The sequence below is a fragment of the Amia ocellicauda genome, chromosome 2 (assembly GCF_036373705.1).
Source record: "Amia ocellicauda isolate fAmiCal2 chromosome 2, fAmiCal2.hap1, whole genome shotgun sequence".
Taxonomy (NCBI): domain Eukaryota; kingdom Metazoa; phylum Chordata; class Actinopteri; order Amiiformes; family Amiidae; genus Amia; species Amia ocellicauda.
In genome coordinates this window covers 18,056,904-18,076,231 of record NC_089851.1, presented here as the reverse complement: position 1 = coordinate 18,076,231, position 19,328 = coordinate 18,056,904, and the positions used below count along the sequence as shown (strand labels likewise).

General features: G+C 35.4%; 1 protein-coding gene across 1 annotated transcript in view; it reads right to left on the bottom strand.

Annotated features, from left to right (window-relative positions):
- The window catches only part of LOC136712891 (oxygen-regulated protein 1), a 34,881-nt gene that overhangs the window by 3,469 nt on the left and 12,084 nt on the right, over window positions 1–19,328 (bottom strand). The window contains exons 4-32 of the mRNA XM_066689714.1: window positions 18,711–18,871; window positions 18,450–18,536; window positions 17,854–17,986; window positions 17,348–17,499; window positions 17,028–17,106; window positions 16,470–16,545; window positions 15,904–15,977; window positions 15,708–15,760; window positions 15,483–15,612; window positions 15,082–15,185; window positions 14,787–14,960; window positions 13,926–14,138; window positions 13,612–13,789; window positions 13,144–13,269; window positions 12,601–12,797; window positions 11,507–11,593; window positions 10,593–10,728; window positions 9,925–10,076; window positions 9,391–9,545; window positions 9,126–9,184; window positions 8,630–8,674; window positions 8,121–8,284; window positions 4,644–4,863; window positions 3,350–3,504; window positions 3,115–3,193; window positions 2,585–2,666; window positions 1,875–1,930; window positions 1,698–1,730; window positions 1,170–1,336 (exon numbers count right to left, since the gene is read on the bottom strand). Coding sequence (XP_066545811.1) covers window positions 1,170–1,336; window positions 1,698–1,730; window positions 1,875–1,930; window positions 2,585–2,666; window positions 3,115–3,193; window positions 3,350–3,504; window positions 4,644–4,863; window positions 8,121–8,284; window positions 8,630–8,674; window positions 9,126–9,184; window positions 9,391–9,545; window positions 9,925–10,076; window positions 10,593–10,728; window positions 11,507–11,593; window positions 12,601–12,797; window positions 13,144–13,269; window positions 13,612–13,789; window positions 13,926–14,138; window positions 14,787–14,960; window positions 15,082–15,185; window positions 15,483–15,612; window positions 15,708–15,760; window positions 15,904–15,977; window positions 16,470–16,545; window positions 17,028–17,106; window positions 17,348–17,499; window positions 17,854–17,986; window positions 18,450–18,536; window positions 18,711–18,871 — 3,527 coding nt within the window. The remainder of the gene's footprint in view (window positions 1–1,169; window positions 1,337–1,697; window positions 1,731–1,874; window positions 1,931–2,584; window positions 2,667–3,114; window positions 3,194–3,349; window positions 3,505–4,643; window positions 4,864–8,120; window positions 8,285–8,629; window positions 8,675–9,125; window positions 9,185–9,390; window positions 9,546–9,924; window positions 10,077–10,592; window positions 10,729–11,506; window positions 11,594–12,600; window positions 12,798–13,143; window positions 13,270–13,611; window positions 13,790–13,925; window positions 14,139–14,786; window positions 14,961–15,081; window positions 15,186–15,482; window positions 15,613–15,707; window positions 15,761–15,903; window positions 15,978–16,469; window positions 16,546–17,027; window positions 17,107–17,347; window positions 17,500–17,853; window positions 17,987–18,449; window positions 18,537–18,710; window positions 18,872–19,328) is intronic.

Sequence of the window (19,328 nt, the reverse complement as noted above, 5' to 3'; positions counted from 1 at the left end):
ATTCTGGCATGCATAATGAGTTTTCATTATTTAAAAAATAAATCTGTAACATTTACTATGATTGTTTCATTGACTTAAAAAATCTTAAACTCTTTATTAAGTACATAATAAAATAAAATTATGTTTTATTTAAGGCAAATGCATTAAAATATTTTATTAGATTAAAACATTAAAAAAGATAAACTTCACTAAATAGTAAATTTAGGTTATAAAGAAGTATTGAAAGTAATCCTTCTGTTTTATTAGTTTGATATTGGAATTAATTTATTAATTAAAGAATTACACTAATAATAACCAAAAATGTTAGGTGTAAGTGTTGTCCTTTTACTAAAATATGTAATGAGTAGAAGCCCATTGACATGTATTTTATTAATATTATTTCAGGAAGGAGCTAAGATTCACTTTTAGGTCTGGAGGAAATCAATAAATAGAAGGAGAGATTATTATTCATCATATGCAGGGTTGATTTTTTATTAATAGAACCATTTCAGCTGCTTATATTGTAGTCTTGGAACTTACATTTTAGAAGACATTAGGTACATATTAAGAACTTAGGCTGGCAGCATTAGAGAGCTACGTGAAGCCCAGAGAATGCTGAGTTCTAGGCTTTGCAAAATCCATGTACCATTCCTGACAATCCCACGCATCCTCGACGAGTACACTGTGGTCTGCCCTTTACAGCACTGGCATTTTTGGACCTGTGTGAAGTTTACCTTCATGTGTTGAAAAATAATGTATTTGTTCTCTCATGGGCTACGGTGTTGATATTGCTGACAATGAGCATGACACGCCATTTCACAAAGACGACTTATCGAACACGTTTGGCATTGAAGACTGTATTTCGCACATATACTGATACTTCTAGTAAATAAATAATGAAGTGTGCTTGTTTTCATTTTAAGAGTAGCAGAAATGGCTTGATGGATAAAAAAGCACTCTGTATGACTACAGTATGTGGATGCATAGCATTGCATCTCAATAAAACCCCTCTTACATTCTTTCAGATATTTTTCTGTATGTGAAATTGCTCTGACTCTAAATCGGCAGTTCTTTGAGTTACTACTTATCAGGCTTGAATTCACTCTTGCTTGCTCAGCTTTAGGCTAAGCAGGTGGTCTTAGAAATACATTTTGCAAATATCCATTTTATTTTATGTTATAAAATCTTACCAAAAACTCATCTCTGGCTCCAGGAAGAAAACTGTCAATTCCACGGTTGTTTTTGAGAAGAGCAATGTCATCACTTTTGCCCTCTGACCCATAGATTACCATAGAAATTTTAATCTGTTGAGGCACAGGGGAATCTTCACTGGTTCTCACAAGGACCTTCCATGTTCCTTAATAAGAAGTAGCAGAAGAAGAAGAAGAAGAAGAAGAAGAAGAAGAAGAAGAAGAAGAAGAAGAAGAAGAAGAAGAACAAAAATGCACTATATGAATTAAACTGATCTCAGAGATAAAAAATGAAATAAAGGCATTTAATAAATTGGGAGAGGTGAGTAATTTGATTTGTTTTATTAGTTCACAAATCACAATTTCACTAGGATCCCTTTCTTCAACTTACTGCAAACTACCATTAAGTTTTATGTTTTTAATTTGTCATTAACTTGTGGGTCAAGTTTTAATTTGGACGGGGTGAAAACAATATGTGATATTGATTAGCAACTGCCTGTACAGACATATAGTACAATATGTGCTTACCTTTTTGTGACTTTCTCTGTATTTGTTCATATCCTAGAACATAATAAATGGTATATTGTTTTGTTGTATATATATTCATATAACAAACAAAATAAGGTATATCTTTAATGGTGCTAATTAGTTATTTTTAAATGAAGGTTCATTCAGAAGGAATATTCTGTATTCGCATTAACTCGCCTTCGACAAAGAGTTCTCTTTCAGTCTGCCCATCATCTTGGTAGACATCCAACCATCTAGAAAAGTAATGTCAAAGCATGATTTCTGTTTGTAGATTCAACTTATACACCTCTGAAAATAATAACATATCAAGTATCTCATATACAGACATATCATACATTATAATTATGATTACTGGTGGTTATAAAATTGTCTCAGTTTGATTGCATTTCTCATTGTACAAAAATGATTCTCACATCTATTGATTTTTTTTTAATCATCATAATGCGTCCCACATTGCTGTTAACCTCTACTAAAAAAACAGCATGAGGCAATCAATGAATTAACGAATGATGTACTCTGCTGTAGGATATAATATGGAAGCATGGCCGATCATGATTGAAAAATAGTAGTTAACTCTGATAGACAGCAGATTATTGTTTCATTAATCTGAAGTGAGTATTTCCATTCACCAGAAGTTGTAGACTAAAATGCTATCAAGAAAATTGCATAGTTGGCAGTTAAACACTTAACCAATTTGAACTACAATAGTGTGATTTAATTTAATCAAATCCTACAACATTTCATTTGATTACATGGAATACATAACAAAGAAAAAATCACTAGGCAAATAAGCAGTGAAGCCATGTACACTACAACAGCCCTTCCCATTATTAAACTCCTCCTATGTGCACAACTAAAGCCCACAATGCTCCAGCGATGGAAAATACCTGTTACACAGAAATATGCTTTCACTTTCATTGTCGTCTTCTTGTACTTTGACGATCACCTTTTCAAGAAACCACCCATTGCCTTAAAAGAATACAGGCATGTGTTTTGTTATGTAAAGAATTTCAATTTAAAAGCATTTTAAATACTTTATTTTCCTTCTGGCTAGTGTTTTCTCAATAATAATAAGATATACATTACATTTAGCACAAAACCTGGAATATTTTGTTTATTTTGTGAAGGGTAAATGGAAGATCAATCCATGTAATTGTCAAGATGATAATCTCATTAGACGTGATTCCTGATCCTGTTTAAGTATGCAGGGTAAATATAGAAGAGAAGACCTGTCAGGTAAGGACAGATGAATGGCCAAACATGCTCTCTCTTGAAGTCTGCATACAAATAGACTTGACACTGAATATTGGAGATATTTGCCTTGAATACAGTCCCTTGGGAAGGAAACATGTTTTTGAATTTAATGTCAGTGGAAAACTTAATTCGGTAAACACAAACTTGCAATACACAATATTACCTGGACCTCTGCCATTGTGTCCTATCACAACACTTCTGAGTTTGTCCAGAGATACAGCTTCGATGTTGAAAATGTCAACCTTATCAAGAGACAAAACAAGCACTTCACTCACCAAGTTCAGTCATTTTATATTATATATTTTAATCAAAAAGATAAATGTTCATTGCAATGCAACAAATGTGTATTGAAATGAAATTAGAAAGTGTCATCACAAAGAAGACATGCCTGGCCATACCTGTCCTTGCTGGAATGTCACTTCCTGGTTTTGCGATCGATGCAGCTTTCTTTTTCCTGTATCGCCTCGGGATCCAAAGATATTCATATATACAGTGGAGTCAGTGTCAGCTCCAGGCCTCGACCCAGTATGGACATGAACTTGATAAACCAACACTGCAGGGTACACAAAGTTGTGGTTATTAATGTGCATTAGAATCAGATGATGCTATCACAGAATAACATGTACTATACAATCCAACTCAAATAGTTTTGTTTTCTTTTTGCAATCACCAAATCAATGAGGCATCTACCATTTTCCATATATAAAGGTGGAAGACATTTGTAACTTTTATCATTAAAATGTGACCATTATCTCTGTCTCTGTTTATTTTAATATCTAGGTTTATATCTATGCAAAATAATAGATGGAGAAATAAATATGTAATTGATCTCAGGTGTCTACACTATCAAGAAAGCAATTGTTTGGAGGGAAACTTTTTCTTGCATTGCAGAGTATGCAAAATGACCATAAAACTGATTGACCATAAACACATAAAATCAAGAAACAGATGCTAAATAATACACTGCATGTCATGTGTTATTTAAATCAAGGCTTTCTTCGTCATTAAAGTTTATAGACCAAGGAATTCCCAAAGCTCCAAGCAGTGGGCTTTAACAAGACTCCTGGGTGAAATAATATAACAATAATTGAGTTCCTCATCATTTTTAGGGTTTTGCTATTATGTAAATGGATTGGATTCCAGAGTAACTGTAAATAAATCCACTTTTAATGTTGAGAAGGGATGCTTTGAGTGGATCTTTTAATATGAAGTCAGCATATTTGGTCCTCAAAAAGCACTTGTGATGGAGGAAGGGTATAATAGTCAAGTGGAATGCTGGTGAAATGTATTATTTCAGGTAGATGTTGTCAGGGAACAAATGTTCACATGGAAATATTGTACTGCCTACTTGAAATACTGATTTGGGTACTTGGAGAGAGCAACCTACATTTTATGATGAAGGTAAAAAAAGCAACTCAGTTTAAAGGCACATCCCATTCTCTAGAAAAGTATTTATACATGGCAACCCTAGGTTCTGGTACTGATCTTTATTATTCATTTAAGTGTGCTTATGCATATATATATATATATATATATATATATATATATATATATATATATATATATATATATATATGAATGAATGGGCCCCAAAGCAAAAGTCATCATAATTTAAATAAACAAACACTTCAAAGACACAAGAGTTGAGTTAGCACTGTTCTAATTGTAAGTTCAAAGCAGCAATGCAGTTACCTGGGAAAAGATTTCCCCCAGGCAGAGGGACAGGCAGTTCTGTCCAGACGTCTCCACAACCTTTATCTTCAGTCAGCCACTGATGTACAGGGATTGATATCTCTCTGTCAGTGGCTAGCTCATGTAAAATAATTTCTTCCATGTACCATCCAGGATCCTCCCCGCTGTTATCATGACCTATCCGCAGTTTGTACATCTCTCCAATGTTACTCAGATTAACCTGTAAACCCAGAAATCACAGAGTGGCAGTGATGCAAATTAACATATACATTATGCATTACCAGCTAAGTATGAAACATATGAAAACAGATGTTTCTGTAATTCTAGTTCATGAAGTCTCAAAGCATAATAAAGACTGCAGAACCATAAAATATTTAGCGGTAGCTACTAATCTGCATGCATGCTGAATTTGTATGTATCTTAAACATACAATCTCTCAAATCACTGGGTTATGTCAGATATCCAAAGGTGTATTGCATTTTTGTAAATTATATTAAGCAGATGGGTGGAAATAGTGAATACATCTCCACTTTTCAATTTTTCTTTTTAATTTACTAAACAAGCCATAACTGCTTGCTAAATTACCCAGTACAGACATCCCATTCAAGGGCTAATGACTCTGGAGATTGTCTGTTAAGAACACAGAATGGACATACATTAAGTTTCAGTTGTAATGGGATCTATGGAATGTATTGATGTATTGATGTATTGATGTTGTGCATTCTAGGGAAATCTTCACTTTGTATCTAACACGATAAGCAAGTGTGAAACCTTGAGTGCAAGGTGAAACATTACCTTCTTCTGTTTCTTCTTCCTTCTTGTGCTTAACCAGGTTTGATTTTATTGTACTATATATACTGTTTTGATAATTATATTTTGTTGCTAAGACTCATGTTCACATAAGACAACATGATGGTGATTTTGTTCGTGATACAATGACTCATTAGTGCTGCAGATATGAAGTAAACATACAGAGCATTTGGCAGTATAAGTCTTAAGGCATTCGTTTTAAAAGCAGCTGCAGTTTGGAGAATTTCACAAGCCTTATATATTACTTTTTCATTGCTTTGGTTATATATACCTAAATTATACCACTGCCAAGCTATGCCTTTTCAAATCAATATAAATGTATCTGCACTGCTGGTTAATGTGCAATACATAATTTGCTGAATACCTATTGTGATAATGGGAGGAAACAATATTATTTTAAATTTGGTCAACTCTTAATGACTATCAGAGTCTTATACAATTTGAATATATAATAAAACACATGCTGAAATTAGTCACACAAAGAGTTGTGTCATCATGAGAGAGGCTACCCAGTCACATACTGGAAGCTGACCATCTGGCTTCCTTCCAGGAGTGGTAGTTGAAATTTAAAATCTAAACAAGCAGAGAAAGGGCCTGCACATAGAACATCCCTGGGATAAATTAGAATGGTGAATCGGGAAGTAATCAGGAAACGAACTTCTCTCTACAGTAGAAACTACACTGTGGGAGAAATAGAATGAATATCCACCCACCCAAAAAGAAGAAAAGGATCACACAGCCATAAAGGACACTATTAACTTCACAAGTATTTGTCAATAATACTACCCAAAGGAGGATGAGATATTGTTGTTACCAATATCTGTCGAACATAGATAGGTCACTCAGGCAAACCACCCTCCCACCCCCGCCTGCCTTAAGTATCACAACGTTAAGCAAAACAGACTCTTTTTGCCATTCATTGTGACTTCAATATACCAATTCAATTCAAAAGTTAATATAATTCAGCTTTAAACACAGTGAACTGATTGCTAAGCGAAGCGCTGAACTGATTATTAATATATATATTTAGTTACTTCACAACAGAGTGAGCCATGCCATGTTGCTTGCTTTTATATATATATATATATATATATATATATATATATATATATATATATATATATATATATATATAGTTACATATATATCTTGTATTGTGGCTGTAAATAATCTTTTGTCAACAGGGCTTATTTTGTACAGCTTCTACAGGCTAGAGAGCCATGGAAAAAAAAAAAAACACTAATCCTGGTCAAGGACCCGGACTCCCACCCAGATAACCTGGTCCAAAAGGCTTTTCTTGATCTGTTTATAACCGAGAGGTAATGATGACGGACACCTGTTATCTGAGAAAGATAGTACTGACCTTAGGCTCTGGCAAAAAGAGGCTGTTTCGCTTTGCGTTGTGCTAGTTAGAGCAGGCAGAGGAGAGGTCTGACTGAGTGACAGCGCACAGCGATGTATAGGCAGCTTTATTAAGTAATGCGTTCACGAGCACCCAAGGTAACAACAATATCCAGCAATATGGGTAGTATTCTCTTTATCAGAAAACTGTGGTTGCATTTATAACCTTTCATTTTATTTTGATGCCTAAATATTGTGTAATCCTCTTCTTCCCTGGCCCTGCTGTAAAATCTTGCAAAGGGATGATTTCTATCACAATAAGATTAGGATTAATTGAAGTTCATTCAGAAAGCCTTTCAAACTGTGTAAGCGTCAGCTTTAACAACCTGTAATGTCTATTGAATCTAATTTTGGGTTAAAATTAATCACTATGGCGTAAAATGTGTCAGCCTCAAATTATTTCCTTTCTTCAGTCAGATGCCGAAGAATCAGTCATCCGTAGATTGTAAATTATTCTTCATTTAAATTCACATATCTGGTTATAGTTTCAGAAAACTGTCTGTTGTCCTTCTCTGAAAAGGTGTATTTCCTGAAGTGATGCTAGACCACAAGATTTATCAGAAGAAATAGTTTCAAATTGATTTTGTGACGGGAATGATAAATGTTACAATTAAATCGCATGGATTATTATTTATATATGAGTAGAAATGATGGGAATGCTGACTGGTAAAATGTGAAAGAAGGGAAAATCTCATTATACTTTTACTCTTGTATTCATTTCATATGTTTAGACAGACTAACTGAGGATACAGCTGAAACTACACCCGGGGGGACACACAGTGACTTGTTAACCAACATAAATCGATGGGTTAAAAGCCAAAATAAAGGAACTATTACTATTGCTGTAATAATTTAATCTGTGAGTGAATTATGGTTTCAATTGGTATGCTTCACAAATACAGAAAACAAAGGAGTCAGCTACTAAGTAATCAAATGGTTAAAGTCATTTAAGAGATCAAATGACTACCCAGGACTACAATATCTTAAGTAAATGATAAGAGCTGACCAAGGTAGGGATTAAGGATTATTCAGGCGGTAACTGGCCCAAAATGAGATGTCGAATCCTATTAAACCAATTCAGTCTGTGGCTGCTAAAGAATGCCCTGATGTATGGTATGACATAAATTGAATTAGTTTGATTTTAATATTTTAATAATGCCTTACGTTGTTTAGCTCACAGTATCCCATGCTTATGACATTCCTTGCCATTCAGTTATTCATAAACAGCAAAACATCAGGAGAACAATTAACATGCAAGAGTCATACCTGAAATGTGTCAGCACTGTTTGGATTAAAAAGCTGGTGCTTTCCGTTCCCCAGAATAACTGGACCCGAGACTCCATTTTCTCCATAAGCGTAGAGGTAAACATTGGCTTCTGTGCTGGCAGAATGAAAATCCCCTGTCACCACCGTTACCTTCCAGTCTCCTACTGTTTGAAAAGAATAAACTATTTAATAGTTTCATTTTATTCAACATATTCAATAGAATAGAAACTCTTTTTGTAATAAGATTTTTGAGTAATTCTGCACAAGGCTTGAAATACGTTAATCTTACAAAATACAAATAAATTAAAAGTTGAAGGTTGAAGTTATACCACAATTTGTCTTTTAATTGATCCCTCTTAGCATCAACAGATCCCTGGGGGTTTCCTTTCCCAAGAAAACTAACTAATGTCTTTGGTTAACTTAAAAAGAAAACCAATCTCCCACTTAGGTTAATTAACTACCATCATTGATTTGAGCAGTCAAACGCTCAGACAGATGCAATACATTACCTTGAGCCTTTTCCTTTACATTGGGTTGAACGTTTATTCGGATCTCTGTAAAAATGAGCAAACAAAGTTATTACTGTAGACCACGTCACCCAGTAGTTCTCAAAGGAGAATTTGAATGAGAAGTAATTAAATCAAGGTTAGAATCCAGATAAATAATAAATAATATTATTAATACAAAAACAGGACGGAAAAGATATAACAGATACCAAAGGAGCCAGTATGAAGTCTATGTATTTATGTATTTCATACCACATAGAGAAAAGAGGATTTCAGTCTCATGCCAATATATCTTACATTCAACAAAAATATCTGGTGAGGTGAATAATTATTATTGTTGTTTTTATTTATATTATTATTACAAACTTAACAAATAGACAGCATAGTTAAGAGTAGAAACATTATTCTGCATAGCTAACATGGTTACCTATTACTATTATATGTATATTTTATATTTATATCTATCTATAGAATGCTATTACAATAGAAAGACCATTACCTTGAATCTGCAGTTCTACCCCAGTCTTGAAAATGCCTTGTGATGAAAAAGGAAGCCACCTGCAATATATCAAAGAAACACACAGGATCATAAGAACTCAAGAAACGGTACACATGTGACAGGAGCACTTGACTCATGTTTGTGTGGATTTTAGCAGGACGGATCATAGAACAATGAAAAACTTTATTCAGCTTTCATTCAAGGCATTACAGTTCTGCACATATTACCCTGAGGTATTATCAATAGACAGTGCAAAGAATGTAACCTTTCACAGTTGAAGATGTACTCAGAGTCTCCCCCTGGTTCCCTGATGATGACTTTCTCACAGTACCAGTAGTCAGATTTATTTTTCGCTTCACAATGCAATAGGATCTTCTGAAGCGCACCTAAGGACACGGCCTCCAATTCAAACAAGTCAACCTAGATAAGGAAAACACAGACGCTAAATGAAAGACCTATCTATCATTCAGAAAGAAAGTTATAGGGTTTGTATTCAACATTCAACATTTAGCATTTGTACACTCCCTCCAGACCACTCCGGTCTCATCATCTTCATCTTCTGTGTGGCACTGTTTCACAAGTTCCAACTACATACTGTTGGTTCAACCCTACATGTCTGCTTGTCCTGTTTAATCTCTCAGACCGTGCTGCATGTGTTTAGGGAAATGGATAGTTCTGATCTTGAACATAGTACACTGCTTATTCAGTTAGGCTGTGATGAAAATAAACATGCTATACATGAAGGCTTGTTGGATAGAGAAAGGCAAAATATGTAATGGGAGGAAAACTCTGCTGTTACCTGTCCTTTCTGGAATTTGTTAGGCATAATTGATTTGTGAAGAAGGCGCAGTCCTGAATCGCCTCTTTCTCCATATAGACAGAGAAGAACAGGAGATTGGGTCTCAGCACTATCCAAATGTCCAGTGTACACAGTCACTTGATACTTTACAACTGTGGAAACAGGAAACCACAGAACAATAACTCAACTCCTTTCATATTTCACAGAATAAAGGATATCTAATTATATATATATATATATATATATATATATATATATATATAGTTTTCTATTGTTTGCATCCTTTCACAGGGTTTAAGTCTCCTTCTAACCATTTGTTTTCAAGCTTCATGCAATGTTCCTTACTTAATCAGGGGTGAAATTGCAAGTTGTTTTTAATTGAGTTATGGGAATACATTTTGTTTGTTTGTTTGTTTGTCCATAACAATTCAAATACATTGTTTCAAAAAATTCAAAAAATGCTTATGTTGATAACATGTTTAAAAATGTACAGTATCGCTTTGAATTTGGTCGTATATGGTTGGGGATGATTGGCACCTTCAAAGGTGAAGATGAAGAAGCTTAATTCTTTTGGGCTCCGTATGCTCTGACAAAATGACATGTATCCTTTTCTGCTACAGAAATGTAACAGGTGTGAAGGATGTCTACAAAAGTTTGAAATGACATACTTGGATAAACAGGTTTTCCATCTTCTTTTACTACTGGGAGCTCACACTCAATTTCTCCATTTCCACGATGTCTTGACAGCCAATAGTTTATGTGAAATATGAGTGTTGGACCATCTTTTATTTTAGTAATTGTAACCTGATGAAAACAAATCCCATAATAAATTATACACATTTAGTCGAAATAGAAGGGGTTGGCATATTTAAAATCCCTCTAGCCAGGAAATGGTTTTATTATTCATATATGTGGTTATTTAAACACTGGCCCACCTACCAATCACAAAGTACAAACACTATTGTGTTATAATTTATTGTCAGAATCCATTTTCTCCTACTTATAAATCAAAATGACATAGGGTACAAGTTTGTAATTCATGATTCCCAGGAAGGTCAAAGCTTTGATTTGGTCTAGCCCAATGTACACTACTAGCAAACACTTTTATTTTTAAATAGATCCTGTATAAAGCCTAATTTAGGTGTTACAAATGTGAGACTTTCTTTTTTGATCAATATCAATTGTATAAAGAGCATCCATTACTTTAAAGTGTGACTTTACTGACAATTAAAGTAAAATATAAGTCTTACTATACATTTGTAGGATATTATATTATGTATATAATAAGCCAAACATATTCATATACGTCAATAAATATTACCAGGTAGTGTTTAAAATCTACATAACAGGAAAATATGGTTACAGATGTCAAATATATCAGTTGTGCCGAGGGGTATTTTTGAAGGCGTTAGGATAACAAACCTAATGCTGTTTCTGAAGCAAGCAAGAGGCAGACAAGATAATAGTTTCTATTCTATGCCCTGAAGGCATACTTTGGGATAAGATTACCTAAGAGCTGGTAATAGGATTTTATAAAAAATAAAATAAAAAAGGGCACAAATTAATCAATGAATGAAATTACCCGTTCCAAGTTCCATTCAGGGTGATCACTTGTTCCGTCATGTCCAATTCTTATCTTGTAAATCTCTCCAATATTCCTCATGGCAATCTGCAGATACACAACAAACATGCTTTACCTTACAGGGCACAGTTTGCGCTTTTCTCGTTCTCTTCCTGTCGGCACTATCCGATTTCAGTGTGAGCAGATACAGCTACTTAATAAAATAAAATAATTATTGTATTATAGTACTCTTGAATGGGGTTACTTTCTTTGATATTGTCTGAGCTGCACAATTTACTGCTGGGGTAATGTGTACAATTAAGTCAAGAATTTATTCTGTACAGATATATTCTGTAATTTATTTCAAGTGGGAATTTGTCTTTCGGTGTCTAGCATCATGGTGACCTTCACACATGGTACTCAGAGAGATATACTGCATATCAAGCGAGAAGAAAAAAGTCAGAACCTACACAATATTGTAAATTTGATGTAGGCAGATACACTCATTGACTACCCTTATCCGATGAGCAGCTGAAACTGCTAACACTGAAAGTATATGCCTGTGGTGCTTTCAGAAGGAGCATCGCTCACTGAAACACATGTAGAATTTTAAAATCTGAATGATCTGCATGTGGGTTGAGTAGGATTGTCAATTAGAGCAATACATCTGTGTATGTGTTTCCATGGGTTTATAAGGAAGGTCACATCCACCTTGTCTTTCTAAAAGGCAAGATAAAGTCACTGCCGGGGACAGGGAATCTGTGGGTCGTCAACATGGTCCGAGTTTCAACTTGTCTGTGGATGTACGGCACCTCAATTTCTAATGAAATTACAAACTAGTTTTGTAGCTTTCCTTGAAGTAACAGAGTGTTTCTGGGGGTGTCCAAGGTGTGGTTCAGAAACTCGGCAGAGGTCAAATTGTTTTCCTTCTACAAGCTGCCTAACTAGATCTGTGTAAGCTGTGTGCTGAAATCAATTTATTAACCTGCTGTAACAATTCACTATATAAGTAACATCTTACCATTGTCATATATATCAGAGATACACAGCGCCGCAAATACAGTCATGAAAAGCAGCTCCTATAGTAACAACTCAAAGAATACCAAAGGCTTTACCTGAAATTCATCCTGCTGCCAGGGTAAAAAAAGCATGTCTCTGTTCTTTTTTCCCAGCAATATAGGTCCTGCCATGCCCTTGTCTCCATACACCCACAGAGACACCTGGGCTTTAGTGCCTTTACTGCCAGTCAGGACTGACACGCTCCACTCATCCTCCAAGGAGACAGGCGGGGACTGCAGTTTAGTCTTCACCCCTGTTCAGCATTAGAGCAAAACATAAGCTTATCGTTACATTATTAGTTAATTCTCTGTATGTTTCTCCTTTATTTTGAGAATTTTTCAAATTAAAACAGCTTAACGTTACTGGAATTTAAGATTCATTACAGACAATGTCTGCTGGTTGTAGCTCTAATGCAAAAGCTGATTGAAAGTAATGTATATTCCCACGCCAAGATCATCTCTTAACCTAAACTGTAGTCTACATTGAATCTGTTATTCAATGAAAAGACACCACCAGTCATATCCTAAATTCCAATTTCCCAGCTTGCACTGCCACCTGGTGGTTAAACTCACATGTTTAGATGAATAAACATTGCTTACTCTTGGATGAAACTGAAGCTGGTCTGGACACAGGCGGCACTGGTGTCAGACACCTGACGAGCTCTTGTTCAGTGTTTGTTTCTTTGCTCAGCGATGCAGAGGTGCCACTGGGTTTTCTTCTTCCATCTAAACAATCATCAGGACAGAAGATAACATTACAGTGCATCTTACTCATGCTGAATATACACTAATTCGTTACAGACAATTACACATTTGCCTCAATTTAATTTATTCAGCACATATGTAACAACATATGCTTAAGGTCAGATGTGAGTTAGAGTTTGTGAGACACTTAGTTGGAAGCTTTAACAGAGTTTTTGATATAAACTGCATACAGATAAAATACTAGCATACATTCATCACAGTATTATCACCCATACTCTTTTATATTACATATTTTTTCTTCCAGATAGCAATCAATAAAAATAGCATATCTTCAGGTGAAAAGAAAACACAACCATCACTCACATTTAATAACTTGTGGATAAAACATGACATTGGCCTCTCCGGTGTGGACTAATGGCTTGGCCTGTCCATCAGGAAGCAGCCCTATGTAAATCCCCCTGCTTCTTTGAGATTCAAGACTTAAGGAGCCATTCTGCAAATTCTTCTCTGCTTTGAACTGACAGTATTGATCCCCGGTACCCTGCATGAAATAAATCAATCAAGTTATGTAAAAATGGTGCAGGAGAAGTAGTCTGCAAATGCACTGCACACCAACAAGTATTCCAGGTTTCTTGTTTAGTAATTCAGAGATATTATTATACAGTATTTGTGCTCACTGTTCCATCGCATCGACCGTCCTTGATCCTCAGGTACTTTTCCTGATAGCGGACGCTCTGGAACATGTACGCCCCAGGGCTGGCCTTGAGGACTCGGAGATAAGACTCCTCCGCTTGCTTTCCTGTGCCAATGCATCGGCCATCAGCTGTGATGCAAAGCGCCTGGCTCACACTGCTGTTGAGCAGGATCACAGCACCATCCCAAAGAACACCCTGACACCAACGCAAGGAGGAAGGCATAGCATGTTAGGCTAGTTTTATGTGAAGGATATTTTGATAGACATGTCAGAGAGGACACATTCAGGACTTATGTGATACATTGCAGACAAATGTTGGATTCAAAATATCATAGTTGCTGCCTTCCAACATGAAATTAAAATTAAAATAACATAAAATGTAGGCGTATCCGCAGAGAAGAGTTTCTTCTGTCATTAATCTCAAATCAGATATTTCCTGTTTTAACTACCACCTAAGAAAGTAATGCAACAGAGGAAATGTCACTGTTCTGTCTTGATTGCTTTAATAGAAATGTGGTTGATTTATTATGTGTTCTCGAAGTCTTCAAAGCTAACACAGTGGACATGCTGCAGCTACATTTAACATGCTTGCAAAGTTTCATATTTTTTCCAATTAAATCTCTTGCTGGAGTCAGTTATATTTTTCCATTTACAACATTTGTTTTGCTTATGTAACTGTTTGACTGTGTGCTCCGAATGTTAAGCATGGCATTTGCACAGACCACTTTTCTACTGAATCTACGGAATCTGGAAAGAATACGACAGTAATTGTGTTTGCACTGTCATCCCCATCTGGGTCAAAGCCCAGAAGCTTGCGGCCAGAAATCACAACCTGGTAGCATACCTTCACATGGACTACAAACTTCCTGGAAAAGCCAGAGTATCCAGTTGCTCCATCAGCTGGTTGACCATCTGTGTCAAAACTGACAGTGAATCCTGGAATCCGAACAGACTGCAGACTCACACTGCGGTTTGGGTGGATTTGGACTTCCAACTCACAGAGCGTGCCACCATTGTCCTACAAAGAAGCAGAATCCAGACGTCACTGTATGATGAGCCAGAAACAGATAACGTGAAGGCAATCTGAAGCTGAATGTAAGAAAATGCCAGGACTGGAGAAGGGAAGGGATGTTTGTTACCAGTGCTGTGACTCTGCCCTTGTCAATAGCGAGAGCGAGTCGTCGATTCTGAACACTGCGGAAAACTCGGATATTTCCTCTCTTTTCTGTCACGTCAAAATAGCCTTGAATAACAAAAATAGAAAAAAAAAGAAAGAAGCAAAATAAATAAATAAAATCAAGAAATGATGTGGTAATGTATGTGAGTCAAATCAAGGTAAAAATAAAAACACATCAGCAAGCAAGAGAATATTGACTACTTATCTATGCCAGTTGTTATATGACCACTACAACAACTACTACTACTGCTGCTGCTAGTAGTAGTAATAATAATAATAATAATAATAATAATAATAATAATAATAATAATAATAATAATAATTAAAAAATGAAGTGCCAGATGGTTTGCAAATGGTTATTACCATGTATGTCCCTCTTATCACCAAAAGCATCAACTGTTCCATCTGGATGCAGTCGAACACATTTTCCTGTCAGTTTACAGAACAGCTGGATGATGTTTCCCCTCTGAAACTTCCATTTCTCCAATGCCCACTTATTTCAAACAGAGAGAACGGCAGATTAAGTAAAGTAAAGCAAAAAAAACCTAAACAAATAATGGGTTGATCATGTTTCTTTCATTTACTTACAATTTCTGCTATTTTGTGTTTCAGCTCCTGCCCTGAAGAAATATATAAATATATGGAAATATATACATATATATTAAAATAATAGATATAAAAAATGAAAATCAATATATTATTAAAAGTCATAGAAAATACACAATCCAACAGGCTTCATGCAGCTGTTGAAAAAGCACAAGATGCTTTATAATTTAAAACTTACTCGCAGAGTTGAGGCCATCTGCAGTATAAAGCTCTCTTACTATTTTACCATCCATCTCTTCCTGATCAAGCCATCTGCAGAGAAAGGAAAAAACAATAAAATATCCCTCGACCCTTCTAAGCTGGTTGATACCTTTCTGTATTGAAGCATATCATCCAATTCATATTTTTATCTGGAAATGTTCTAAGCACTAGTACATGTTTTGATATTTGGAAGTCTTTATTAAACAAGAAATACAGAAAAAAATGGATTGTCTCAATAGCTGTTCATAAGAGAAACACAATATTTATTTCGGTTTTACTGTGCACAATTAACAATTTGTGTATTTGTATGCATAGCTTTTGTGTCTATATATATATATATATATATATATATATATATATATATATATATATATATATGTATGTATATGTATGTATATATATGTATATATATATATATATATGTATATATATGTATATATATATGTATATATATGTATATATATAAGGTTCACAATTGGCATTGGGACTTAATTTATGCAATATTAGAATGCGATATTTGTAATAAAACGATACAGTACCAACCTGTTAGAATTAAAAGTGTACTCCATGTCCTTCAAAGAATCAAACAATACAACTTTCTCCAGAAACCAACCTTGACCTAGGAAACAGGAACAGAATATCAGATATATGTTGTGTTGATTTCCTAATTACCATCCTTTCATCTGCCATTGGGATGATGAGTGATTCAGTCTAGTCTCAGCTGTGTAGCCACTGGATAGATGTCTAGTGTGAAAACTGTACAATGTTTTGTGCAAGCAGTAAAGACATGATGAGAATATAGGCTTAATTGTTTACAGGTTTATTAGGATGCTAATAATATATTACTGCAAATGGGCTTCCACAATTAAACACTCCTTCAAATCTCTACAATGCCAGGCTAAACTGGTACTTGGAATGGAGCAGTGATCTGCAGAGAAAAAAGTGCCCATCCAGAGACTGATTTTAGTAACATATTCAATCTGACAAGTTCAGATCCCCAGCCCAAGGGCTGATAGACTACAGGCTAAAAAAATCACTGTTTGAAGCTCAGTTTTTTGTGCACTTCTGTGAATCACTTTTTGAATTGCCATCTCCTCTGACCTGGGCCAAGTCCGTCATGCCCAATCACGACCTTGCTCAAGTGCCCGAGATGAACAGCCTCCAGGGTAAAAACGTCAGTCTAAATTAAAGTATACACGGCATTAAAACACTGGAACACAAACATATCATCATGATTAATGTTGTTGTTGTTGTTGTTGTAGTAGTAATAGTTTAAGGAGCAGGGATAGCTTTATTAGAAATGATTGCAGAGTATTAATATAGAAAAAATATATATATTATAATTCTAGGCTATTATTTTTTTTGCAGTTCCACGAATATGCTTTTACCAGAACCATAACTTTCTGCTTTCTATACTTTACCTGTCCTTTACAGAACTTGGTGGGTTTCTTCGAGTTTAATAGCTGCCTTGAGCCAGTATCGCCATTTTCTCCATAGACAGTAATGTAAACATTAGCGTCTGTTCCTGCATTCCACAGGTCTCCTGTCACAACACGGGCCTCATACACAGTAACTTTGAAGGAACAAAGGGGCCTCTTAAAACAACACTCATGCTTCCATAAACAAACACAAAATTACGACAGCAAAAATGGAGACAGAAAACAAACAGCTAATTTATTTTCTTTTTCTTCTCCTCTCCAGTGCTGAAAAAAATATGGGCTCCGTCCTGAATGGGTGGGAAATGGGTGATTCTAACCTAAAATAGCATTCAAACTAGCTAGCAACAATCTGAAAAGTATCACAATTTAAGTGATAGAATTTGAATTCCTGTACGAATATCCACTTCCATAAAACTTAAACGATAATTCAAGATACTGTACAAAAAAAGTTAAAAAAAAAAGCAAAAAACAGATCTGATGATGTTTACCAGGTAAAGCAGGGTTGCCGTGGAGAAACACTGGCACTTCTCTGCATATTTCCCCATCGTCCTCCTCGCGAGAGAGCCAGCGATTGACAGGGAGGAAGAACATTTCTTCAGTGCACAGGTTCTGCAATCGTACCTTAAAAAACAAACACTGTTACTAAAAGCATATTACATCAGAGCACACAAATGCATTAAGCAGTTTAAAAATGCCTCATTTTCCGCAACTACTAGATGAATAGATTTTTAAAAACTTGAAAAAGCTGCATGCTGGCTAATTCTACTTCACTTTGTGTGTGTCTTTGACAGATTATACCACATTGAAGCCATTACAAGAACACACATAGATCAATTACAAAAGCATTTAGAGAGTTTTCATCTTGTTGTTTTCTTCTCTTTTTCCATTCTGGAGCTCAGTATTCGATTATTTGGAAATGCCTGCACATCAATTCATAATATCTCATTAGGGTTAAAGAACATGCTGTACTCAAAATGGTTCAATTCTATGAGGGAAACACGTGTATATCCACATCTCTAGTTTGTGAACACTGCCACCTTAATTGAACTTTAAGGCAAAAGGAAATCCCATGCACTCTGCTTACCTCTTCACAGTGCCAAGCTGGCGAATCTCCAGAGTTGGTGTGTCCAATGCGGATTTTGTAGAGCTCTCCGATATTGCCAACAGTTATCTTTATTGCAATATATCCAGAAAAAAATAATTTGATCAAAGATGCAGATAAATGTAACATGAATATAACAACTAAATTACAGTGGCATACGTGCTATAGGTCCAGAATCATTAAACACTTAACACTTTCCAAAACCCTGAAATGAAATCCCAGAAGAAGGCTGACTATACATACATCAAAAATGTCTTCCTGGCTGTTCTGGAAGGAGTCTTGGTTTCCGTACAGAAAGAGAGGGCCCGAATTCCCTCGATCCCCATACAGTAAGACATAGACCTGGGAACTGGTGCCTGCAGACCGCAGTGAACTGGTCACTACTGAAATTGTCCATTTTCCTCCTGAAATGTGAACAACATGAAGTGCATTGATTTCCAATAAACTGAAAAGAAATCAAATAATATGAGCCCAATACTGAAAATACACAAATTGTGCTTTGTCAGCATAATAATTGTCATTATCCATAATTTTCAAATGCGGCCATACTTGCCCAAATAAAAAGCATATGTGACCAAAAAGTATCATACGGGACCATAAAATATCATAAGGAAGTTAAAAATATACAGGGCTAAAAAATGTCATATGCGACCAGGACATATTATATAAAACTAAAGAATATCATACAGGACTAAAAAGTGTCGTAGGGGACAAAAACATGTCATCAATTACAGCCTAGTCTGTTGCCCTAGAGAAGCGTATCAACTTTGCCTGATTATACTGTACACTGTATTTGTACTGTAATACACTCCAGAAATCTGTATGTGTGCATGTGTCTGTGTTTATTTCCTCATGTGTAGT